The 27,947-nt window shown below is 39.1% G+C and overlaps 1 protein-coding gene across 1 annotated transcript; it reads left to right on the forward strand.

Moving 5' to 3' along the window:
- Positions 1 to 130: 130 nt before the first annotated feature.
- On the forward strand, positions 131 to 27,853 carry grm2b (glutamate receptor, metabotropic 2b). Its single transcript, XM_067587101.1, has 6 exons — positions 131 to 888; positions 4,977 to 5,604; positions 19,583 to 20,420; positions 21,234 to 22,297; positions 25,192 to 25,384; positions 26,091 to 27,853. The coding sequence occupies exons 2-6, from the start codon at positions 5,095 to 5,097 to the stop codon at positions 26,162 to 26,164; spliced, it is 2,679 nt and encodes an 892-aa protein (XP_067443202.1). The 5' UTR covers positions 131 to 888; positions 4,977 to 5,094; the 3' UTR covers positions 26,165 to 27,853.
- Positions 27,854 to 27,947: the final 94 nt, after the last annotated feature.

A 27,947-nucleotide genomic window follows, 5' to 3' on the forward strand; every position in this document is an offset into this window, starting at 1 on the left:
GCTGGAGAGAGGCAACGCCTTGTATGATGTATTAGGACAGATATATTTATATTTTTTTCCTGTTTATCATTAAAAGTTAGATTGACATCTTACAGGCAGTTCCACAGGGAATCTGTATGAGAAGTTGGAAACCAGGATGTGGGATTTTGATTTATGCACATATTGTCATTGTTTTTTTTTTTTATTCTGATGACTCCTGCATGCTGAACAGTACATATTATTCTTTTGTGAGGTAGGTTTCGTTATTTTTGAGTCACTCCCCATTTCAGGTCTGCAACTCACTTCGCTGCCTCGCAAAATAAACGCCTCATGAAGCACAGTCAGGTTTGCTGAAAGGCGAGACCACAGCGTCGCCTCGTTGCGCTCATTATAGCTGCGGAGCTGGAGAAGAGTGGCTGCATGTGATTGTGTGCGTGTGTGTGTGTGTATGTGTGATCAGCAGCAGGCTATCGCACCAGATCTTGTTTTGAAGTTGATTTAACTTTCCGGAGAGGCACACGTAAATGAAATACAAATATATATATATATATATAATTTAATATAGATTGTTTTCTCAGTCTCATTCGTGCATCATTTCTGCCGATTTTGTGGACATATGAGCACTTGGGCGGTCGGTTATATTGCTCCGGACTGTAAACTCGCACACAAGGTGGCTGGCAGGCACAAGTTGGAGAGCACCGAGGAGTTTGTCTGACTTGCCAATGTGACCGACACTTCAGAACCAAGGACAGATCCAAGCCGCTGCCTGACAAACATGCTCAAAGTGAACAACATCTGGACTCTGCTCGTCACATGAAATTTCCTCACGTTGCCCGTTTATTGTCGCACGGCTTGTGGGGAAGAGACCTGCAGATATATCCGACAAGATAGATCCACAGCTACGACCAGGTAAGAGATGCTCGCTTAATAACTTTCCTTGCAATCAAATAATTAACGTTTTCTTATAGAAATCTGTCATAGAAATTGTCCCCTTGCGTTTTCTAAGTGTTTCAGCATAACCTCAACTTAACTGCCATTATTATGATCAGCTGATAAAAGCACCTTGTACAACCTTTTCGTAGCATTTCTCTTTATTCCATATACGCATTTCACATGGCATTAAGTGAATTTGTGTCAAAGCTTGTACAGTAGGCTGAAATACAAACAGCTGAACTTGATCTAATAGTTTATGTAGCTACTTTATCATTAAACCATCCAACACCTGAGTGTGACTGCACACCGGCACAAAATGTATATAAGTTGTTTCCCAATTTGACCCCACAACATATCAATCACTACCACAAGTGTCTCAACTTAACATTGCATAATCCAATAATGCATCTGCACCTTTAAAATCGAGCGTTTGTTTTCAGACAGCGCCCTAACAGCAACCTGCTGTGGAAGTAATTGAGCTGTTTTCGTGAAAGTATTTGCTCAGTGCAAAATATAAAAAGAAAAAGAGAAAATGATTTAGCATGCACATGCATCATATTGTCGTCAACAGATCAGACAGGATGTGATTTAGCAGCAGGATTTCTATCAAATGTGAGAGGCTGACAGTGATAGATTAGTTAGAGGCTACTGGAACACCACCATCATGTTACTGAAAGGTGCCACCATCCCTTCTTGTCCCCTTACAGTCTTGTTGGTGTTTTGTCTCTCAGTATGCAACATGTGAATTGAGGCTGAGATTTTTTTTAAACAAGTTTTCTTTTGGGTATAGCATAATAAAATCGTGTGAAGTGTTTGAGAGCTAAACAGAGCTATTTTGATGAAATGATGCACTGATCTATGTGAAAATTCACAATTAGCTGGCTACCACAGAGGCATCCTAATTCCTTCAGCTGACAAGTCCAGGTGGAGGGATAAACTGTGTCCCTACTGGAGATGATTTAATGACAGAAATCATTAGCGGGATTATGATGGCTGTTGATTTTTCTTCTTTTTTGTGTTTCATCAGTTGTCAGTGAAGGTCTCTTGCCTCGAACAGCTAGTTAACTTTAGATTGAGGATCATCAAAGGTCATAATGTATTACGACAAGTTAACGGTTGACCTTTATAAATGGTAATTTGTCTTGTGTGTTCTGACTGAATAGAATAATGAGGAACATTTGTTCTCCACTGTCATATTACTTGAAAAAAATTGGTTTCACTTGGGAATAGGGGATGACACTTTGCCCATCATCCATCTTGTGGATTTTTTCATAATTATGAGAACGAAAGCTCTACTATAAATTACCATCTTATCAGTGTTGGTCACGTAAACACTGGAAAGCAATATTTTAAATAAATCTCATGGGACAAGTGCTGTGTTTCGGCTGTTATTACTCAACCAGCTTAATGATTCATGTGTAGTGGATTAGACACGAAATTAAATGTCATGTCATGTACTTTCAAGTATTCAACGAAAGAGCACACAGGCTATGAGCCAGATGAAGCTGATGGCAAAGTCTTAACACTTCAGGTGATGCTACTGAGATGATCACCAATTAATGTAACAGTTTTATAGAATACAACCATTCAAGCAGGCTAGATTTATTTTGCATCATACCCGGTCATAGTGGACCTTGACAACAATTACAAACAGGTGGTTCCTCTCTAGGTCTTTATCCTGCACTCAATTTTAAAACCATCTCTTCAGCTTGTTTTCCAGACATGAATACTATTGTATTTCTTCACAGATACATGTCCATACGAATGTGCGTGCTGATCACTGTCATTGCTGACAGCAACTCTGCAATGAGTCATACATTACACATTAGCTCTGTTTGGATAAGACAATAAGGAATGGTGTTCTCAAAGCATCTTTATGCTAATGTTGGAGAAATCCTCTGTGCGCTGCGCTGGGCAGGAGCAGTAATGCGTTAGCTGATGGTTCAAGGCTGAGTAAAGCACATTGCCTTTTCTTTTTGAACTTGCCTTTCAGAGGGAATATTGCGCACAGACAGCTGGGGAGCGAGTGACTCTCTTGGCTGCTGAGTGTGACGACTGTTTCTACATCAAGATAGTTTTAATGATGTGATCGAGGCCTGATAGAAGCCACTTTAGAACTAAGCAGTGGCTGAGATTTAATGATAACACTTCTCCCATTTAATAAGTGTTGCAAATAATTGGTAGGAAATATGATTCTGATGTTTATCATGTCCACTTCAGACTCTACAGCATTTATTTGCACTTCTTAGAGGTTTGAGAGGCTCTCATGGACCTCCAACCTCACTTTGGCCTAGTTTGCATCGGCCTGACTAATTGGCTGTTCCTTATTGCACCATTAATTCACACTATGACCTAGTCTTTGCAACCAGAAAGCCCCCATCTGCTCCAACAGGCAGCACCAAAGAGCAATTAGACTCTTAATGTTGAACTCTTCAAGTCACTTTCTCACCTTGGTTCTATTAATAGGCCAAATGTGGCAAAATAATACCAACAGCTTCACCCACTGTCCAGGACACACAGCAGATGTGAGACAGATTTTACATTTGGATTTCACACACTACAATATACAATCCTCTCCACTGGATAGAGAGTAGTGGATTCATCAATGCGCCATATGGTTTGCCACACACAACCTGATGTAACATTTATCTAGGGGGGTGAAATTCAGCATTCATTGCACCTTTTTCCTCCTTGTTTTCTCTGTTGTTTGTTGCTCACACCACTGCTGGAATCACAGAATACTCTCCAGACCTCCCTCACACCGGACGAACATAATCTGGGTGTAGCTGCAGACGTTGGTGTTTGCAGCCAGCCCCTACATATCCCACAGTTAGGGGTTTCTACCTCTGTGAGCACAGGAAACAAGACACACTCAGATTGAATAAAATGACAGTTTAGAGAAATACTCACAATAGAGCTCATAATACACATGTGTCTATAAGTGATACGTTGTTATGTAATGTCACAATGTCAGTAAGAACACCCTGTGATGGAATAGGGAAAGTCATGAGCTTTCCTCTGCTCATTAATGAGGAGCAGCAGCACACTGGATGGTCCAAACTGCAGCCATGCTCTGTGGGTTTACCAGCATGAGTCTTCTGAAATCTGAACTTGTGTAAAAAAAAAAAAAAAATTCAAAACAGCCTCACAGACTGCTGCGGATACATTTTAAAGATAATAAAGTCCATTTTCACCATGTGACGACTCCTTAAATGAGAAATGTGTTTGCTGAACTTGTTTGTGCATTTGATCAACGTGATGAGCAGCTGTGTTTGAAAGAAACAGGATTGGCTTCCTCTCTTACAAGAGTGCAGTGATTGAACCTGCCCACCTCCCTAATCAGACATCATAACAACTCCTAGCGAGATCCAAACCTGTAACCTCGACATGATAGGAATCTATATCAGCATACATGTCTCGCTGCCCACTTCCCTGCAGTCCAACCCTTTTTTTTTACCCACCATGTTTCCATGGCAACCCCAGTCATTGAGGAGAACCACCATCTATGTGATATCTCGTCATAAGCTTGGAAATTACGCTTCACTTGAGAGTCTTGCCTTGAATATCTGTACATGTTTGGTATGGTCACTCAGCAGGGGTTACTGTTGTTTCTCAGATAAAATGGCAGTGATTATATTTCACACTGGAACCACTCAGAGCCAGGCTGAAAAAAAGAAAAAGAAATACTTCTATTTCACTTCAAAAAGTAACTCATAAGATTCATTTTGAGCTTTCTGACAAACAGTCTCAGGTTTAGACTGTCCAATAATAGCATTATTTGTCTGAAACACTGTCTGAAATATGAGAAAAAGTAATGTAGTTCAGCTAAGAATCAATAAGAAAACTATGAGGAGCAACTTATACTGTAGCATTGACTGTTTCATATCCTATGAAAAAACCTATGGGCAAAAAGCTTAAAGACAGTAAAGGTAGCAAAAAGTGTAAGCTGTCAGTTGGCGTCAATAATGCACATTTTGAGACATATGATCAAGTTATTTCTCAGTTCTGTTCTCAGCATTTTCACATGGATTCAGATAGATAACTTATTTTTTTCATTTTCTCAGGAAATATCAAACATGCTGCACTCCCTGAGAGAAGACTTGAAAGTCATTCACCTCCCGACTCTGTAAACCTTTGCTCCTCTCTACTTCAACCAGCTGAGCCCTGCTACCTGATCTTGCCATGCTGAGTATAGCGCTCTGCCCAAGGTCATCGGCCAATTCTGCCCATTACTGGCCTCTCCACATGCTCCTGTTGGATCTGCTGATACCAGGAGTCCTGCCCAGCATCTCCAGATTACCTCCCGCAGCCAAACGTGAGATCATCATGGATGGAGACTTGGTGATTGGAGGCCTGTTCCCGGTGCACCATAAAGGTGACGGGATGGAGGATTGTGGTAAGATCAATGAGGAGAGAGGGATCCAGAGACTGGAGGCCATGCTGCTGGCGCTTGATGAGATTAACTCCAGTGATCGCATCCTTCCTGGACTCCAGCTAGGGGCCCACATCTTGGACACCTGCTCGAAGGACACCTATGCTCTGGAGCAGTCCCTGGATTTTGTCAGGGCCTCCCTCACCAAGGTGCATGATCCAGGCTTCATCTGCCCAGACGGCTCCAGACCCATCCAAAACGAGGTTCCACTGGCCATCTCAGGGGTCATCGGAGGATCCTACAGTGATGTTTCCATTCAGGTAAATGTACCAATTCCTTTATCATTCCTTACCAACACATAGGACAGCAATATTACTATAGTCACATAATGGAAAATGCAAAATCACACATACTCCACTGTATTTGTAAAGTATATGGTACAGGTGAGTAGTAAGTTAAAGGGGACATATCATGCACATTTCTGGGTCTATATTTATATTCTGGGGCTGGTATACTGGCATGTTTTTGCATGATTTGCAGTTTAAAAAAACTTATTTCTCTTATATTGGCCCTTTATGCAGCCCTTCAGTCTGAAACAGGCCGTTTTAGCTCCTGTCTCTTTAAGAGAACAGACTGAGGCCTGGGCTTTTGACTTGCAGGGAGCGTTTTTACATATGTTCACCTCAAGTTTTGGAACTTTGACTATGTTTAGAATTCAGAATACAGGTTTTGCAACCAGCAAGGACTTTTGATTGACTTCTGATTTTGTGAAAGTCATGCTAATGGATCATTTCTCAGCCCAATATCTCTGCAAATGATGACCATATGGGATGATTCTGCAACTCACGATTTATGGCTAATGCCAATGCTCAGTACCAATGCAGAAAATAGTGTGCCCTTTATTTAGTGAGATGGAAAGTCAAGGTGGAGGTCAGGATGCTGGATGAGTATGTAGCATGTCTGACTTTCATGCAAGAGACCAGAGTTCACGTCCTGTCACAGACTTGTCATTAATGTTTGCTTTTCCTAACTTTAACCTTAAATGTTTTAGTCTCCCAACCTTAACCATTTCCCACCTTTAACCAATTGTTTTAGATGCGTAAATCTAACTCAGTCATATTAAAGAGTACGGTCTTGACCTGCTCTATGTGAAAAGTGCCTTGAGATGACTTTTGTTGTGATATGGCGCTATATAAATAAAAATTGATTGATTGATTGATTGATTTCGTTTGCCATAACCATGACCTTCCCTAACCTTAACCATACCATAGTTGCCAAGTTTAATTTTAAAAATTTTGGCATTGTATGTTATCTGAAGTTTTGCAGAATCATCCAATACTGATGTTCTTGTTGGATAATGGGGTTGGAATTTCTTTGTTTTGATTGTAGATGTCATGTTCCTGTTTAATTTATAACCCTTACCCAACCAAAGTCCCAATACTTTTACTATATATTTAGTCTCCCCAGTAAATTGCAACTTTGTTATCAAGTAATTCCTGTAAATATTTCAAGGAGATTTTGCATCTTGTAGCACTTCTATATCTCAAAGAAAACCCACATGTAATTCATTAGATCATTTGGTTGTCGTAATCTGGGATGGATAAACTTGCATACTTGAATCTGTACACACACTCACTCACTCACTCACATACACTCACAAAAATACAGATAATTACCGAAAACATCTTATATCTCCACTTTTACTTAGCCAGAGGACTGAGCCTTCAGTGGAAGTAGATTTCAGTGCAAGTAGATTTAGCTTTGGCTGGGATAAAAATCCACCTGGGATGGCTGTGAAGCATCAGCATTCATAGAGACATTCATCACTTTGTCAGCAACTTCATTTCCGCCTCGCAAAGAAAACTGACCTTTCACACACGTATGAAAGGTTGCCAGAGGCAATGCATCTGAGCATTATTAATTAATTCTGATTGCCCGCACACACCATAATTACCATGATGCACTGGATGTTAGCGAGACAAAGTGTGTATGAATAATTTGGTTATATTTTCCATTAACTCCGGTTTACAACGCTTTTATTATACGCACGTACACACACATCTTCATTCGTAAAATGTTTGGGTCATGATGACTTGGTGCAAATTGGTATGACTTAGTATGAGTAAGTATCAATCTATTAAATACAGTGGTGACATTTTTTCCACAAAAGATTTTCATTTTCACAAAAAATGTATTTTGTTTCCAATTCTCCACACACAGCTCTAATGAGACTTCTACTGTGATTGGCTGGCAATATCGCTGGCACTTAAATAACATAAATGACTTAACATTAAGAAAGCATCTAGGATAGTGAGTTGCTTATTTTGGCTAAATATTGTGACAGGAAACACATTTCTGTGTTGTAGCCTATTGAAAAGGGTAAAGCTATAAACAGGTGCTGCATGTAACAGTCCAATCACACATATGACTCATGCATAACATGAATATTTGATATTACACCTAAAAAGACTGCTGATGACTAATATATTGTTCATGAATATGCTGTAGTGTTTATGCATTATAATCAGTGTGCATGCTACCTTATGTATATGGCATTGTAAACCAAGAGTGTAGCTGCAATGAATGCATTTCAGATAGCTCCGTTTTATGGTTTATGTCGGCAGTGAAGATATGATAATACAAATGAACTGATGTCAGTGTTTCCCACAGGTTGAAAATGTATTTGTGGTGCAGGGGCGTCTTGACATTACTTTAGCCCAGCCCCAGGGCCCTGTGCCAGAGAAAGATTGCTCTCCGCTTGCGTTGATGACTGCAATGGTGAGAAAAATGCATAGAGCTTTGTCCTTATTAAGGAACATGGTCCGCAATTTTCTTTGCCTCAAGAGTTTGAGCAGTTCAACTGCCAATGTATTCACCTCATTGCGCATAAACTCAAATTTAATAACTTCTGCCACAAAGTCCTCCTCCAAGTCCATGTGCTATTTTTGTTGTCCTTTTCGATGTCTTTACTTTGACAGTGAAAACTTTTGCTGCTGCTTGGTACTGCACTGCCATGTTCAAACCAACATAATGATGTTATTCATGTTTTGAAGCAGAGTGAGAACATTAACTTCTCATCACGTCCATCCCTGCATCACAGGTAGTTTACCCCTACATCATATTTACTGGTTTTTGCTTTTTTTTGTTTTTTAAGGTCATGTCTTGTGAGGCCCCTGGTCCTCGGTTGGAGGCCCGGGGCTTAAGCCCTGGCGAGCCTGTGCTTTAAGGCGCTGTTGTTGTGGTGGTTGACAAAATATGCTTCTACCATTTTTATAGTGCAGCAAAACATTAAACAGAAGTTACACCATCCTTGACATGCTGACACAGAAGTTGTGGTTAATCTGTTGTTTCAGATCCTAACCACACCCGTTCCATCAATACAGTCCTTTAACTAACATACACACAGTTAAAGGTTAAAGGGCTGAATTGATGGGAGAGTTGTGGTTGGGAACTGAAAACAACAGATTAACCACTATTTCTGTTTCATCATGACAAGGACAGTGTAACTTCTGTTTAATGTTTCTTACAATACAAAATGAGAGGTTTTGCGCTGTAAAAATGGTAGAGGCATGTTTTGCCTATGTGATTACATTTGTCCTGTCCTCCTGTGTTTCTTTAAGATACACATTGATCTCTAATCATGTTAGCTATCGTTGCTTTTAACAACCTTCAAATCCATTCAGGTAGTGTTTTTACTTTAAACATAATTTGTACAGTCTTTACATACATCTTAGGGCCTTGCATTTGGGAAAGAGTGACCTGGTTTGGGAGTATAAAAATTGGATTTATTTTTGATTCATAGTTCCCAGTACCTCCACACAGTAAGTAATTTACTGTATGGGAAACTGATTCTTTGAGTAGGTTGAGTGCAGCAGCCTCTTTGATTGTGATTCCATTGTTCATGTCTGCTAAAACAAAGCCAGAATACGATCCAACCTTACATAGGTTCTTGCCAGGAGTCTGCAGTGATGAATGCTTCATTTGCTGAATGGACAAACAAAAAGGCAGACTGGACTGAGGATATCCACCATATGTTGGAAATTCAACATTAAGCACTTCTTCACTTAGAAAGAAGTGGATAATATAGATCTTCTTCCTCTGTAATGTTGATGATAGCTTTGACAAAAGAACAGCATGTTTTCAATAACCATGAAAAGGACTATCTGTGTGTCCTCCTGTGAATGAGTCTTGAGTGACCGCACAGTCGCAAAAGACTCAAAGAGAAACTCACTGCTTTGAGTGTTTTTTGTATGAATTTGAATACATACCTCTACTGTCAGTACACTCAACAGTCTCTTTGTTGGCGCCTTCATTTCCTGGGCACCACACTGAATCGAGCCGTGAGAGTGGCGTGAAGCCCATCGTGGGATTTTTTTGAGAGGTCGCTGCTTTACACTGTCCCTATTTATCCCAGAGCAGCACTTTGTGGAGATGAAGGGGCGTTATAAAACTGAGGGGGACAAGTGCCAGGGAAGATCCTGGGGAACTTGAGAGAAGCTGCTTTTCCCATCCGTGGGGCGCATCTCCATTGGCTGGCAGGGACGTGTCCACCTGTGTGTGGAGAGGAGGCTGACGCTGCTGGCGACAGGGGCCAAGGAGGAGATGTGGGAAAGATGGTGGGAGAGGAGCCAGTTTCTCATCAGCCTCAAAAGGATTCTCTCATAATTAGTCCAGCAATATTTAGGAGGCTTTCATCATCTTCTTAATCATCCCGATGGATGTTGTTGTCCTTGTTATGTCTTCTTGCTGTTAAAGTTTTTTTATTGCCATCTGGGATGTTAGCTGTATGGAGTGATGACTCAGTCCTAACAGCCTACACATTTTACAGATATAAATTTAACTTAGCATCAACCACATAGAAAAATAATTTAAAAAGAACAAGGAATCATTTGGAATTCATTCTGTATTCCCACACTTTTTCCTCACAATAAACAAACATTTTAATAAAAGATCTGTATTAAATTCACAAGCCACTACTCTTTGCTTAAATTGTTGAGAGGCAAAATCACAACTTTGTCTTCAACATGAACTTTATGCAAATAACTTTTAGCCCAAACCCACACATGTTCTTAAATAATTGAACACACTTGCACACAAAGAAGAAAAATCAAGTACTTTTGTGGCAATCATCACTCCAGAATAATGAAATCCTTGCAGGACAGTTCGACAGCATATCTCCAGTAAATTAAACATGTAATATGGCAATATGAACCACTGTCCCTTCAGACAGTCGTTACTCAGAATCTAGTATCCTAAAAATTTAATATCCTAACATGTGCATCTCTAAAACACCCACTAAATCCTTTAAGACCATTAAACAAACTCTTTCTTACCACTGCTGCAGCTGCTGGTCCTCAGTAATTTGAGGTTATAAAAGTTTATATCTGTCCTGCTGTGTATTGATGTTTAATATTTTTCGTTTGCAGTGGTTTATTAAGTCTGTTGATGTGAGGAACTGGAGAGGGCTCTATCTTTATTGTGTTTCCGTCTTCACAGAGTGCATTGGGTGAAAAAAAAAATCCTGCTTTGGTGTTAACTTCAAAAGGGTCTTGTTTATCATGTGATATTATAGCTGAATCCCTCCCCACCCCCCCACCCCCCGCTTCCCTCAACCTCCTCCTCTCCTCTCCTCTTCTCTCCTCTCCTCTCCTCTCCTCTCTTCTCCTCTCCTCTCCTCTCCTCTCCTCTCCCTTCCCTGAAACTGTTATTTTTTGAACTGAAAATTTTAGCACATTCGGAGCTCCCTAATTAGCATGTCAGAATGTCATTCAAAGTGAAGAGAAACATTGTAATGACTGGAAGGTTTGTTCAAGTCAGGCCCACGCGGTCAATAATATTGCTTGCATATTGATTTCCACAAGCACCTCCTTTCATCTTGTCTGTCTTAGAACTGTTGTTTTCTCTCTTTTTTCACATGATATTGCAAGAATAAATGATCAGTTGTCTAAGAACCCATGGCTGTTATTTAAAATTATGCTTAAGACTGTGTGACAGGATTACTGCACTCCAGTCTCAATAACAATAAGAATTACTGGACTTATAAAGTTTATTTCATAAATGCCAGAGGCTGGATGTGATAGTTCAAAGCTTTAAGCTAAGCAGATGATAAAGAGAAATATTTTTTCTCAGATGTTTCCACATACTTGAGAGCGGCTCGAAAGGTCGCTGTTGTGTTGGTGAGCATTGTTGTGGTGGTGGGAGGAAATAACAGATGTGAGTTTAATGTGAAGAATTGTCTCTTCCTGAAATATCGCATGCAAGCAGATCAACGCACGTTTCTTTCTTTCTGCCACAGCACTGCCAGCTATATAAGCACTAATATTAAGTATGGATCACACACACCACTCTGACCCACAGACATGGATACATGGGGTATGTGGTCTTACGTAGGAAACATACTTGTTTACATGTGCATCTGCTGTTAACATCTTCACTGTTTGTTTAACCCTTCTATTGTGTTAGGGTCAAATTTGACCCATTTTCAAGTTTAGATGTGTGAAACATACTTTTAATTTTTTCTGATAAAAACAAGGCTTCATTACATCCTCTACAATTGCCTTCTGAATACAATAAAACATATTTTGATCTTTTTTTTTGTAATGCCTATAAAAAAAACTTACATCTGTTGTGTTATGGGTCAAATTTGACCTGGTAGTAATTATGAGTTATTCATGCAAAGAAATACATAGTAAATGTTGCCAAACCATCATGAATAAAAAAAAATTACAACAAAACAAAAATAATAGTGATAAAATCCTATAAAAATAGTATAATATTGTGTAATAATATTAAAATTATGTTTCATACCAAGAAAACATATTGAATTGAATTCAATTGCAGAGTGGCAGCAAGTATGATCCCATGATCATGATCATGAACCTATGTTTTATTCTGGCAAGTGCAAAGTTAGCATGAACTATAAAGCTACAATGGCCACATTTATGGGAAAAATGCCAGTTTGAAATTAACCGGAATTAACCTTTAATATACAGACATGATGGTGATCTCAAATTTGTCATCTAATTCTAGGAAAAGAAAAGAAATGTATTTCACAAAATAACTTTTCCTTTAAATATCCCCTTTGTTATTAACATATACATTAAAATACTAACTGTGGGTATACTAACATGCTAACATATAAATATATCAATGTGATGTAGAGTCAAACAGCAGTAGTCATTCTCTCTCATGAGATTGTCATGGGCATTTGAGTTAATTAAGGACAAATCATTTATATGAAATTACTCAGGGTGACATATGTCTCCCCATCTCCCCATAAAATTCCACCTATAGTAGCAGCCCATTTAAATCTTACAACAAAGCTGCCTCAAATCTAAGTGAATCCTCATCAGCTGTAGGACAGATGGGTAGCAGAGCCAACAGATATATGTTGAAATGTCACAGGATTGAACACTCTACACTGCTACTGGTATGATTTTCCTTCACTAGCAGCAAGAGGAAAATACCAAGATGAACTTGGAGCTGAAGGATCAGCTGGCAAAAACAAATGCAAACGAGCAAAAATGCAAATGCATCAGAGGTGTGCAGCATACCAAAGTTGTTGATACGACTTTCAATTTTGGAAGAATAAGCTTTGGATGAGTAGAGACACCAAATTCACACTTGAGAACAAACTAGATCCAAGTGGATGAACACAAAACATGCATTTTTAGCCTAAGATGTGTGTGTGTGTGTGTGTGTGTGTGTGTGTGTGTGTGTGTGTGTGTGTGTTTGTTATTGCACAATCAATTAAATCAAATCAATGTTGTGTGCTGTTTCAGTCATCCCTTCAAAATCAACTATAGCACAACTCAGCTTGGATGCTTTTTCTCCTCTCAGTGGATGTTTAGATCAAAGCTCAGATTGTGCATACATTAAAATAAAGCAAACCTATCATTGCCTTTGACAATCATTTTCTCATTTCATGCCACTTAAGCCATTCAATAATTTTAATTGACTGAATTATTATTATTATTATTTGGGTGTATTTTGGTAAACAGTTTGTTTTATCAGATTTGCTGCATTTATGTGTGATTCCCTGTTGCAGGAATAATTTCTCATCTGCAGAAACTGAACTAGATTATTCCCAAATTGGACTTGACACAAGCTTGGCACGAATAATTATGTCTATTGTTTGTACAACATCTGTGTTTCTTTTTGGAATTAGATGGTATTTTTGAAAGTAATATAGAGAGAGGGAACATTATGTTTAGGCAACGAGCAGATCATCTATATTTTGCTTCAGAATTTAACCCCTGGTGTACTTGAACAGATTAATTTATATCATCAATAAACACATACAACAAACCCCACAGCTTTAGTCAGTGTAACCTGCTTGCCTGTTATTATATGTGTATGGTACTTGAAATGATGAAAATACCCACATGATTCACACTGCATATGTATTTTTGTATAAAAGATTGTGACAACTGACATATTTTTTTATTATTATAATTCAAATACATTATAGCAAACCCAGTAGCTGTATCTATTATTCACAAGATGTATTTCTGGACCTCTGTTAAGTGGTTGGGCTGGTGTACTGTACATCCTGAAGTTTACTCTGTATGTCATTCACTGTATCGGGCTCAGCTTGACAGGGACCTCGGGGACATAAAGATGGACTTTCCATGTTGAAAAAAATCATGACAGACACATGAGTAAGAGACTGCCCGTGTCCCAGCTGTCTCATATCTTTCCTCAGTGCTTCTGGTATCCCATAGTCCTGCTGCCCACAATGCATCATCATATCAAGCATTATTTACTAAAGCAGAGCTTATAGATTTTAAGATATTCATAAGATTATGATCTAAAGAGTTTATCTAAAGTTTTATCTGCACACAACCTTTTCATCTATTATATTATGATGGTATTGTCTAAACAGATATTGACACATTTAAGTTTGTCTTCACCCAACTAACTCAGTTTATTGTGAGCTTGTGCAAGTCCAGAAAATTAAGCACCAGTACAACTATACTCTCACATTCCCTTGCTTTGTCTGTTAACTTCATCCTTGAAATATCAGTGCTCACTGCAATTCACCTTCTTTGACATATTAAATTAATTTAATAGCTATATTATTAGTTCTTTAGATATTACAGCAAAAATTCACAGGAGAGTGCTATAGTTTTAGGTAGCTGTAACTGTAAACATGAACATACAGATGTTTTATATTGCTCATGGGCTGTTTATCATGCAATATATTTGTTGGTCTAGGAAAAAAGCATAAAACCAGTGCTAAAAGTGGGAAAATAAGCTTTGGGACCTATAAATAGGAGCTTTTTATATGTTTCTTTGTTGGCACAAACTATAGTATGAAATATATTTTTGAAATTTTAACAAACTGGCTCTGCACACAAAGACTCTTGCTGACAGCAGTGGTTAAATATACAGTAAATATGTATTGTTAATATATCAAATATTATATACAGATGAGTACTTTATAGAAAAATATACCATTTAATGTAACATATAATAGATGATAAATATTCCATTAATTTGCAGTTTGGTCAAAATCTACCTAACCGGATATTTGGGATGAGGAATATGAAGTCTGGTCTTAGATAAGGATGTGATGCACCAATATCTTTGAAATTACATTGAGATACTCCGGTATTTTTGGTCTTTATATGCACATTACATACCCTTACCTTTGCACTACTGGTACTCCCACTACTACCTCAAGTTTTTTTTTTTTTTGCACTATAACTTCCACTATAACTTGCTGATTTTTGTTTTTAGTCCATTTTTAGTCACTGCACTGCCACCAAAATGAGAGCAATCAGCATATTTTCTTGACATATGGCATCTGTACAGTAGTATCCATTTCTGTACAAAATATTATGCAATCACTGCACCGTGTTTAGAATACAGCATGTACAGCAATTCTTGGCAAAAAACCTGATTCTGATGTTCTCTATTACTGCCTGCTGTACTGCAAAGAGGCTTCTACTGGACTGTTTGAGGTTAAAGGAACATTAAAGGGAAAGAGGCATGCCTAACTACTTCCTTATAAGGAAACATCACAGAAAACAATCAGTGTTGCACTAATGAACCCCCTAAATAATGACATCTAAACAAGACCTTAACTGCCTAATGTATTGCCATAATCAACAAGATATATTAGATATAACTTGTAATGCTAATGAGGTCATTAAACTAATTAATACAATCATTTGCAAATACTGAGTTGTTGCCAATATACTTGTCCTCACGCAACAAATGGGCATTATTAATATAATTTTTACATGTTAGAATAATAATTTCAAGAAGACTACTTAAAAATGTATGCAGGAAGTTTCCTGCATACAATCTAATCAGATCACTATATTCATTATTCACTATAATGTATTATTTTTTAGTTACAGTGAGGATATGTCACAGATTTGTTTTCTACACAAGCTAGATGCTAGAGGTTCCTTCACTTGGATGAGTTCAAGTCGGGGTAAAGGTTACAATTACAGGTACAGTACCAGTCAAAAGTTTGGACACACTTTCTCATTCAAGGGAATGGGATAGTGTGTCCAAACTCTTGATTGGCACTGTAAGAACGCTATGGTTAAGTCTTAAAAAAGTAACTGTAAGTCAAATTGTCAGCAAAGCTTAGAGTTTTCAAGTCTCATGCACTGCAAGCACATTTAAAGTATGGTACACATGAGCCAGTACTTTGGGCATTCTTATCTGACTTGTCGATGGAGAGAGAGTGAGAGGGAAATACTGTATGAGCATGAACAGACGGTTAGTGTCACATACTCCAGTGCTGCCCTGAAAGGTGCACTGTCAGGCTTCTCCAAGAATCTACTGATGAAGGCCAACTACATGTCTGAAAATCCTGCAAGAGGAAACTACCTTATTACCATGCAAGTGTGTTACATTAGCCTGCTGCATACAAAATATTGTATATCCTAGGCAACATAAATGAATCAGTAAATGCAGGAATCTAATCAGGCTTCCCTCCTACATTAACAAAAGAATTCACATCTCTCAGTGGGTAATTTGATGAGACCTCTGCCCTATATATTCTACTAGGAACATTGGAGAGGACTACTGCCTGGTGCAGTGCGCTTGTCTAAATACATCATATTTACTCCATTCATCCCCTCAAGAGCTTGTAGTGCGCCTGTCTTCTCTGTTGGCTCTTGTCTTCGGGGTGTTTTAGTTAAAGGAGGTTAAGCACGTGGCTGCTCGCAAATGAGGGTTAATGTCAGGCAAAACAGAGTATGTTTGTATTGTATATTACAATGTCAAGTAGTCTCTCCTGTTTGTCACAGTCAAGTAATGTATGTTTACAAATGTATCACTTTATATTAAGGCTGGTCATAGCAATGAAAATGTGAATATGTCTGAAGGAGAGAATGAATGTGAGATGTGATAAAAGAAAATGGAAGAAAAAATGAAGTAAAAATTAAAGAGTCCACTCAGCCTTGCTGCCAATTTGTGCCAGTGATCAACCGCGGTACTGTAACAGAAAAGGATAATTATTGTTCGTATAATACATCCATAGCTAAATGCTATCATCAGCATGCTAATATACTTATAATGATAATGCTTATATGTTGATGCAGATATAACGTTGTTTTTTAACGTGTAAGCTAAGACGTGCAGGAAATTTTGTTTTCATAAATTTATGACATTACTATTCTGTTTTCTGTTCTTAAATGTGATAAATATTCAGTTGTTTGAATAACTTTAGATTTGTCTTGTTAGATTCTGCTCCATATTTTGTATAACCAAAAACTTCGCATTTGTATGCTGAATGCTGAATTTACCAAAGATATAGGTGATAAAAAAATGTTGCGCATGTTATCTATTTGCACCTTAGCTCTTTTCACTATTCAATTCAGCACCTAAGGCTGCATTCACTCCAAATCTGGCATTGCATGAAAAAAGGCAGTCCTCCCATTCATTTGGATGGGGGCAGTACATTTACGCTGTGGGAGTGGTGACCACATAGAGCTCAGCAAAAACTGCAGCATGCTGTGAAAACTTTCCAGAGTTATAAAATCCTGTCTGTGAGTTTTACAAACTGCTACAAAGTGTTTTGGCTTCTGATAAATCCTTAAATGCATTAATCTGTAACTCTAACTCGACTTCCTGGATTGTATTTCATTGTCTCACTGGTACCTCAAACAGCATGCCCCCACCATTATAGCCCTCTGCGTCGTAGTGCTGGATTTGGTGTGAATGCAGCCTTACACAAAGTACAGCTGAGGCCAAGATATTTGACAAATGAACATTTTGACCTGATGGTGGTGCTAGATGAAAAGTCAGGGGAATCACCAGTTATCAAAAGTTATTAAAGTTCACCCGACATGAATGTATGTACCACAATCCATCCACAGTTTTTGAAGTATTTCAGTCTGAACTTAAGTGGTGAACCTACTGACAGACTGACATTTCCATCCCCAGAGCAGTGCTGCAAGCGTTGCTAAAAAAAGATTGTTGAGTAACAGGCATTCACCAAAGATTGTTGAGTAAAGGCATCCACCACATGCAGAAGGTGAACATACAGTACTGTATGTCAGTGGTTCTCAAAGTGGGGTCTGGGGATCCCCAGGGGTCCTTGAGGAGGTTCCAGGGGGTCCCCAGCAAAAAGGGGAATAGTTTATCTATAGTTTATCTTATTCACTGTAATTCCATCCATAAGTAAGATAATGACAGAGTGTATGACTGTTTTGGTCATTGGTTTCATACACTTTCTGTAATATAACAGCCAAAAGCAAAATTCTCATCAGATGGGACAAAATCTTATCAAATGGGGATCTGTGGTCTAATTTGTGTCAGTTTAGGAATCCTCAACGTGAAAAAGAGAACCACTGCTGTTTAAAACAATTGTGACCTATAATATCACTGAAATGATTGGTAGCACTGTTTAAGTTCTTGTTGGTTGGACTGAATGAGCTGTAAGAGATAACGATACTTTTAATAGGACTTACTGTGAGAGAGAAAGGTTCCAATTATATCCATGGGGATGCCATTGTTTGGGAAGCCTCCAGGCATACAATGATGCCTGAGGGAGGAGGTAGTCATATTGAAGCTCATGGGTATTCACTAATCACCACAGTGTCTCATGAGGATCCTGAAAAATGACAAGTTTTCAACAGCTCTCTGTCACAGTTAGTTCTGCAATGTTGTGTGGGAAAATAATTGCAGTTATTTCATGTTATATCTCTGACACAATCATTTCAGCAGGCTTGTGTCCAACATAGATACTTCGCTGAGTTTTCAGTCAAAGATTATCATCCACCCTGGTTGAACTCGGCACCACCAGCTATCCTCAAGGAAATCTATATGTTGTCTGGGTTAGGTGAGCATCATACCTTCTGGTAGAATCTATCATGAGACTTGAATGACTTGACATAATGGCTTTAACTGGAAAAAACAGCAAAACAAGTAGATAAAATTCATTGTGCCACTGTTGCTGTTGTTATCTGGCACTCTCTGTGAAGGGACTGTGGAACTTGTGGCTTGTGATGTGAAAGCCTGACAGAGTAAACAGTTTGAGATAGAGGAACATTGCATTGTCGCTGTTTCTGCTGCCAGTCCCTGCCACAGAGCTGAAGCACATCCGACAGCAGCTCTGCAGTTGAATGGCTCCACTTCACATACAAAGCAGATGGAAATCTGCAAGTTAAAAAGCAAAAATACTTCTAAAAAAGAGAAATATTTGAAATGCAGCATTGCACCATTTTGTTCGAAAAGTCACTTTAGAGACTTGTATTATAATTACAGTACATTCTAAGATGTACTGTAAACGTGACCTTATATCACTTACTATATGCACTTGCTATATCAACTTCAAAGTTGATAATATGTCTGTGTTGTCTCCAAAGCTTGTTTCTGCTGCCCCCCAAGTGGTCAAAAACATCAACTCTTATAGGTTTAAAGAACCAATGGGATTGTAGGATAATTTTTTTACAAAAATGTCCTTCGTAGTTTTGAAATGCCAATGGCAACTATAACATCATCATCAACAATAATTAACCAGCTATTGTACAATGACAGACATTAAATCATGAAATGTATTTGCTAAACTAAAGTAACTATATTTGCCAGTATACAAGATCTGAACACTTTTCTGGGGCCATTCTTGTTAGCTGTGGTATAAGATTCATAACAACAAAGTGCTTGGTAGCATGTCATGCTCCTCCCATGGTTCCTGACACACCCTACTGTGAAACTATATTCAATGAAGTCAAAATACCAAAAAATCTTTGAAAAATATATCAATGAAGGCCATGAGATTAAACTTTCCAATGTTACAATAAACCTAATAAAGGATTTTCTCTCTTTCTCCAGGTGGCCAACCTACTGCGGCTGTTCCAGATCCCTCAGATCAGCTATGCCTCCACCAGTGCAAAGCTCAGTGATAAAACACGCTATGACTACTTCGCCCGCACTGTGCCCGCTGACTTCTACCAGGCCAAGGCCATGGCTGAGATCCTGCGTTATTTCAACTGGACATACGTGTCAACAGTAGCGTCAGAGGGCGACTATGGTGAGACTGGCATTGACGCCTTCCAGCAGGAGGCCCGCACTCGCCAAATCTGCATCGCCACTTCAGCCAAGGTGAGCCGCTCCATGAACCGCCAGGGCTATGAGAATGTGATCCGCTCCCTACAGCAGAAGTCCAACGCCAAGGTGGTCATCCTGTTCACCCGCAGTGAAGACGCCCGTGAGCTGCTGGTGGCTGCTACTCGTATGAATGTCACCTTCATCTGGGTGGCCAGTGATGGCTGGGGGGCACAGGAGAGTGTGGTGAGGGGCAGCGAGACGGCGGCAGATGGAGCTTTTACCATCGAGTTGGCCTCCTATCCAATCAGAGAGTTTGAAGACTACTTCACCAAGCTCAACCCGTACACCAACACAAGGAACCCATGGTTCAAAGAGTTCTGGGAGCACCGGTTTGGCTGCAGCCTCGAGGAAGCTGGCTGCAGTGACCACAGCCTAAGAGATGGAACTTTTGAGCAGGAGTCTAAGATCATGTTTGTGGTAAATGCAGTCTATGCAATGGCGTATGCTCTGCACAACATGAGGCAAGCAGTGTGTTCCAACACGTCCAAGGTCTGTGATGCCATGAAACCAGGTAACGGCAAAAGGTTCTACAAGGAGTTCATCCTGAAGACCAAGTTTGAAGGTCAGCAAAGCAATCGAAGCAAACACAGACACAAAATGTTTCAGATTTACATGCTTATGTTATAGCTACTCCTGTGAGATAATTCTAAACATCTTAGAATGGGATTAAATTAATCGAATGTTGGTTAACATTCAATGAATTTAATCCCATTGTTTACAATCCCATTGTTTACAACCCACGTTTGCGTGTGTAGCTCAAATGTGGGTTGTAAACAAGCATGGCGCTGGATTTAGACTTCAAATGATTTCCTCTGTAGCGTTGAAAATGACTTCTTCTTATCATTTTTTACTTTTTACCCATCTGTTCAGACAGGCATTTGGGTAGCATGTGATATTTTATGTTTTAATTTGTCCTTTTTGTCTGTTCCCCTTGTACATTATATCTGGTGTCTTTGTTTTATTTATTTGATTTGATTTGATTGTATTTGATTTTTTCTTTGATTGCAAAGCACTTTGTGACTGGTGTCTGTGAAAGGTGCTATATAAATAAACTTTGCTTGCTTGCTTGCTTGCTAATTATTCAATTAGAAAAAATAATCCATAAACTTGCATGGAGAAATCAGTGGGAGGAAAACCTATCTAGAATGTTTTATTCTCAGACTATGTTGGATGAATGAATACTTGCATTAAGATAAGCTGAAATGGCAGGAAACCACTGTGATTTTATAGCTTTTTAGTACATTATATGCCAGGACAGTGATGTTTTTTAATGTAATGTTATTCAAGTCTTGTCTCAAGACTTATGGATATGGATTTTGTAAAACATTGACAGTAGCTTTAAGTCAACATTTTGTGTATTTCTGCTTCCTACCAGCTCCATTCAGACCTGCAGACACAGAGAACATGGTGCGCTTTGACTCATCTGGCGACAGCATCAGCCGCTACAACATCTTTCATTACCACAAAGAAGAGGGGAAGTTCATCTACAGAAAGGTCGGCTACTGGGACCAGAACCTGATTCTGAATACCACCGGGGTATCCTGGCATGGCCCTGTGCCACCCACCTCTCAGTGTAGTGACCCCTGCAGGAAAAACGAGGTGAAAAGTATGCAGCCTGGAGATGTGTGCTGCTGGATCTGTATCCCCTGTCAGCCCTACCAGTACCTGCAGGATGAATTCACCTGTGCTGACTGTAGCTTTGGGCAGTGGCCCCTGGCTAACCTGACAGGCTGCTATGATCTGCCTGAAGAGTACATCCGCTGGGAGGATGCCTGGGCCATTGGGCCTGTTACCATCTCATGCTTAGGTATACTGTGTACTCTGTCGGTAGTGGGCCTGTTCTTCAAGAACAATGAGACGCCTGTGGTTAAAGCAAGTGGACGCGAACTCTCCTACATCCTCTTGCTGGGTGTGCTGATGTGCTACAGCATGACCTTCATCTACATTGCCAAGCCTTCCACTGTCGTTTGCACCCTTCGCCGATTAGGTCTTGGCACCTCATTCGCTGTGTGTTACTCGGCTCTGCTCACCAAGACCAACCGAATCGCCCGTATCTTCAGCGGGGTGAAGGATGGAGCCCAGCGGCCTCGCTTCATCAGCCCGGCCTCCCAGGTAGCAATCTGCAGCGCTCTTATCTCCTGCCAGCTGCTAGTGGCCCTTATCTGGCTGCTGGTGGAGGTGCCAGGGGTCCGGAAGGAGGTGAGCCCAGAGAGGAGAGACGTGGTCACCCTCAAGTGCAACAGCAGGGACTCCAGCATGCTCATATCGCTCGCTTACAACTGCATCCTCATTGTCCTGTGCACTGTCTACGCCTTCAAGACCCGAAAGTGCCCTGAAAACTTCAATGAGGCCAAGTTCATAGGGTTCACCATGTACACCACCTGCATCATCTGGCTTGCCTTCCAGCCTATCTTCTATGTCACTGCCAGTGACTACAGGGTAACTATCTGCGAACGTGGTTTTTAAAAGGCCAATTGAGCAATTACAATTTATATTTCTAGAAACCTCTCATGCCCACTGTTGCGGACTAATGTAAACACAGTCTATAAATGACTATCTCTTGTGTGTTTATCATTCCTAAAGACAAAGGTGTCACTTTCACATTCCATTTTATCACCGTCGCACAGACTCATGAAAGAGCAAGCTTTCTTTTCATGTGTGTTGAAGGATCTTTCAAGATGAGAACAAAGACTCTGGAGACAGATCAGGCAAGAATACACAGGTAGAAATAATTAATGACACTCAAACTGATTCATTGAATCGTGTCAGTACTAAATGCTTAATGGCACATTTCAGATGCAAAAAATGAATTCTGGAGATTTAATACAGAGTTTAGGTTATTAGATGCTGACACAGAATCAGAACTGACCTTTTTATATTGAACTCACCACACACTATGTTGACCTGTACTAAAAATAATTGTAAGCAGAGCACCGGCTTGTTTAATGGCACTCCCTTTCTGCAGTTGTCACATGAGAATAAAGTTTTGCAGCTTTTAGCCTTTACACACAAGTCGTTAAAGGCTAAATTTAACCTGCATCTCCAAATAACAATGAATAAATGGGCTGAATATGCATAACTATCACTGGACTTGTTTGTAATGCTGCAGCAGGCCAAAACAAATTAGAATATACATTTTATTTTGCTCAAGTAAAAAATGTATCGCTGCAAGGACAAATTAATCTATTTTGCATGCAGTGTAAAGTAGGAGTAAGACAAATAAGACAAATAAGACAAAACAACGGGCATAAAGCTGACAGACCATGTAAGTTATGAGTGCTGGTGCCTTAGGCGGACTCAAGGCTACTGCCACAGCATTGGGCAGGGTGTGCAACAAGGACTTTGTTGTGCAAACAGATGGGGGGAGGTCTAGGATCACACAAGCTTTGTATCATCATGAGGTACCCCAGGCTTTTCATGTCTGCAGTGATCATCCTTCCTGGCACCCAAACCGTGAACTGAAAACCTTTACCTTCCTGATCCCCAGTGGGATTTTTGAGACCCGCTCAACATGGTAGAATATTAGGCTCCGTACTGGAGTGGCAGCAAACAGAGTAATTGAAAGAATGAGAGGTTTGGCACTGCAACAGAGACCTTGATGCTTTGGTTCTGCGTGACACCAATAATAATGGCTGTGGGTTCAGTCGCAACATTTCAAATTAGTGCTGGATAGCACAGAAATATTCTGATGAGAGACTAGCCTTGTTGCCCAGTGAATCATGATGAGCTCAAGGTTTCACAGAGGGATACAAATATTATCATATGTTTAGAAACCAATTTCTCCTTTATGGATTCACTCTACTTATTTTGTAAAAACTCAACATTATAAATAGAGTAATGATCGATTTCTGTGCCAAACTGGTTAATTATACATTCAAATCTTTAATTTTATGAAGATTTCTGAAAGATAGATGGCAGTAAATTAAAACACTGAATCATAAAAGTCAAGGAAAGAGTGAAATAATTGATAATGTGCAGCTATATCCTGATAAAAATCTGTCTAACACTATTTAGATATCTATTAAACAAAATGAAACACTATAAAAGCATTAGTAAAAGTAAACATAAGTGTAAATTTAATTCTCCTAGCAGCCATTTTTACATAAAAAGACAGTGGGGTTCACAGTGGCATAGCATGTGCTGTTGGTGCTTTATAATCATTTGTGTAAAAAGTTGTTAAATGTAAATAGCTGCTAGAAATTCATCTTTGGCTTTGAAAGAGATGAGCCACAGACAAAAAGACAAGTGCAGTAATATCACCCGCAGTTATTTTTTGCAGTCTCAAGTTTGAATGTGTGAGGACTCCTCATATTTCTGCAGTGTTGTTATGCAGTATGTTTAGGAGGGATTTCACTTCATGCTGTGGTTCTGCAAATAGAAGTTCCTGGACTGCAGGGGTAACCAGTGGGGTGGGAAGAGATGGTGCTCAGGAAGATGACCCCAGCAGTCAGCTCACATTAGCAGCTGAAATATGACTAACAAGGCCCTGACTTTCCAGGACAGCCAGCTGTGCTTATTATTCAACATTCCTCTTCTTGCCCTCGTATTCACTCACATGCAGATACACAATTAGAATTGCTAACATTCATAATTGAAAACTTGAAAAAACACACACACACATAATTGAAAATGGAAATGTGGCTATTGATGCTGGAATAATAACTGTATGACACATAAAAGGACAGAAGACATCTCTGGGTTTCGTTTTTTGGCTTGATTACAGAATGCAGCAGTAGTATTTATCTGAATTTTAGAAGAGGCTGAATACAGTCAAAGTACATGATCTGACATGTAATCATCTGTGTTTATCATAGAACTACAACAAAAACATTTGATTCATGGCCACAAATATCTAAAATGTGTTTTGACTGAATTTCATTCACATAAAAAACAAGAAATTGAAGACAGGAGAGGTGGGAGAAGGTGTTCTGTGAGCTGAAAGACAAAGATATGTTGAAGAGCACACAAGGTGCACACAATTTTTTGTATGTATATATTTGAAAGGCAGGTTATGATTGGTTTGTGAGTAGCCTGTGAAAAAGAGGGAAATGAACAGATTTGTTAAATGATTCTGAGATTGAGAAGCAGCAAGAGGGAATTCCACTGATTGGATCAAAGGTTTTGAAGTAACCAGAGCAGGAAATTAATAAAATCGTGAGTGCACTGATTTGGATCAAAGCCTTAACAGAAGTAACAGGTGTGTGTGTGAGTGTGTGTGCATGCCATGGCCAGGTGGCCTTTGAACAAACTTCTTTAGTCCTTTGAAGACAAAAAGAGAAAATCCAAGTGCAGAATGACGTGTTTACCCTCACACACTCTCTCTGTCCTCACAGGTGCAGACCACCACCATGTGTATCTCTGTCAGTCTGAGTGGTTCGGTGGTTCTCGGCTGCCTCTTCGCTCCCAAGATCCACATCATCCTGTTCCAGCCCCAGAAAAATGTGGCCACACTCAGAGTCACAGCCAACCGCTTCAGTGCCACAGTGTCTGCATCTGCCTCCGCTCCCGGCTCCAGCTACTCTAAAGGTGCAGACATCCACAATACCTGCTCTATTTGATATACAGACATGATAAACACTTGCACAAAGACATTTTTATTGATGAATGAATTGACTGGAAATTTCATCTTTAACTTTGACTTTATGTTGATGAGATTTAAACATTTTTGCAAATTTTATTTGCAACCTCATTTCTAGCAGCTGCAACATGTTGCACTATGTAAAACACAATCAGATTGCTGACCAAAAGTAGACTACATGTTGCATCTGTTTTTTTCTACATATTATGTGATGAAATGTACACATGTATATGCACAGAAAACTGAGAATGAAAACCAGATCATCAGTGTGACCAAGCAATAAAAATCCTTTCATGTTGGATAATAATAGCAATAATCTGTAAGAATGTGTAAAATTTTATAAGTCTTATTTGTAAAAAAAACCAAAACTGTATGTTGTAAAGACTGTATATTGTAAATGCATGTATGTAAATAGTATCTCCCTCTGAAATGGACTTAAGTAGAAGTTCAAAATAAAATTAAATGTAATCATTCAAGTACAACTTTTTTAGAACTATGGAAGAAATTCACCCAAACCAGCAAAGACAGACTCATAAAGCCCATGGTTGTTTATTTCCACAATTGTGCTCATGGCATTTATCTCTTGTTTACAGTTTTGTTTCCTGACATTGAACAACTCTTGCCTGGCTAACATCACTCTTTTTATTCTCTCAGGATCAGCCTCTAACTACGTGCCAGCAGTGTGTAACGGCCGCGAGGTGGTGGACTCTACAACGTCCTCTTTGTGAAAAAAGGCTCCTCTCTAAGCACAAGAGACCATCCCATTATCAGTCATCGCTTCATCAAACGGGGCTGAGTGTGACGGTGCCCCCGTGCCATCCAACATGCTGCAGAGAGATAACTCTGTCTGGGTAGACTGACTGACAGTGGCAAGGGTAACTCCAACTGTGAAAGCTAAATGATGTTTCCTGCAGTGAGCAGTATGTATCAATTGTAAAGCCTTTTTTGTATAGATTTAATATGCTGTGATCTCCTCAGTTTACAGATAGATGTGATTAAATGCACTGTGCCTTGTCCTAAGAAGTCTTGTTGTCAAATGGGTGGTCGTGAAGCAATAGTGTTATACAAAATTGTTATACAAAAGGCTGTTCTTATCTTGTCCTTACAGTGCTGTGAATATATCCAAATGTTTTAGACACTGACAAAAAATGCTGTTAGATAAATTTAGCCCTTCTGTTAAACAAAATATGTGACTAACCATAGTGAACGTGATGAAAACTAGACAACTAGACAATATAAAGGACAATGTGTTCATGTAGATTGGTATAACAGTGTGTGCTTTCCTGTAATTTATGTAAATAAAATGTTTTTTGTAATATTAAATGATTAAATGCCATTGTGTTTGGGTTCGCAATTGCAATATTTGACACTATTCAAAGTGAGAGCAGCTATTCAGAGGCAATGACAATGATCTTTTTGCTTTGCTTTATTGGATTCGTAGCTCTTCCCTTGACTTCGGAAGCTAATTTAAGCACTAAAATTTCTGTTTATTTTAGTTGAATCAACTTAATGGATTGCCTCCTCTAATTTTTCCAGAGTTTTAAAAAGGGACAACAGCAGATGATGTATAGTTTTATTTGATTTTGAGTCTGTTCTAATACTAAGACTTGTATTGGTGCTCCAATCTCTAAACTGTAACAACTGCTGTAACTAGTTGAGTGTGTGCAATTCTACATGTACAGTGCCTAAAAAAATATATTCATCCCACTTGGACTTTTTCATTTTTTTATACTGATTGGAGTTTCCTGATATTAAATTGTATTGCCCATCTATATACAAACAACCTGCCTGGTCTGTTTTAATTGGTTAAATGTACATAAAGTAAACTCGCAGCCCAAACAACACGTAAACTGAAATTTCATTGTTAATATGTTTAACTGTAAAAATATATTGCCTTTAACATTTATGTCATGTACAAACTATTATTCCAAATAAAAGTGTGAGTGATAAAACACAAATCTGAACCACTGAAAAGGACAGTAACATCTCTGAAGAAGCCTAAGATGACACCTGCAGGGAAATTGAAGATAGTGCAAATGCAACACTTAACAGGCTCATCACTGAGACGTTAATACAGCAACAGTAATTGTCACCTCCGTTATATTTTCATTAGACAGTTTGTTCCCCAGGGTTATGCTAATGAATCGCTCTGTTCAAGGTAATTAAAGGATTTCAGCACACGTTGCTTCTGTAAATTCCATCCACTGATACCGACAGTCACCTCACAGTAATGTAAACTTCTTGATAGTTGATGAAGGCGCCGTTATGCCTACAACAACCTTGCAGCAGTAGAAACACTTTCTGTGTGATAAAATAAAGGATTTAGAAAAGAAAAGTTGGCCTGTGGTCTTAAGAGCGCCTTAATCTTGCAAAGAGGTTTTTAAAATATTAATAGTTGTACAAGTTTTGAATGGAAGTGTTGCTATTCTTTATCAATGATTTTTTAAATTAATTACAGGTTCTCTACCAACAGAGATAAATGATTCCACCGTACAGTTTAATTTTACATTT

This window comes from Thunnus thynnus, chromosome 4 (assembly GCF_963924715.1).
Source record: "Thunnus thynnus chromosome 4, fThuThy2.1, whole genome shotgun sequence".
NCBI lineage: Eukaryota > Metazoa > Chordata > Actinopteri > Scombriformes > Scombridae > Thunnus > Thunnus thynnus.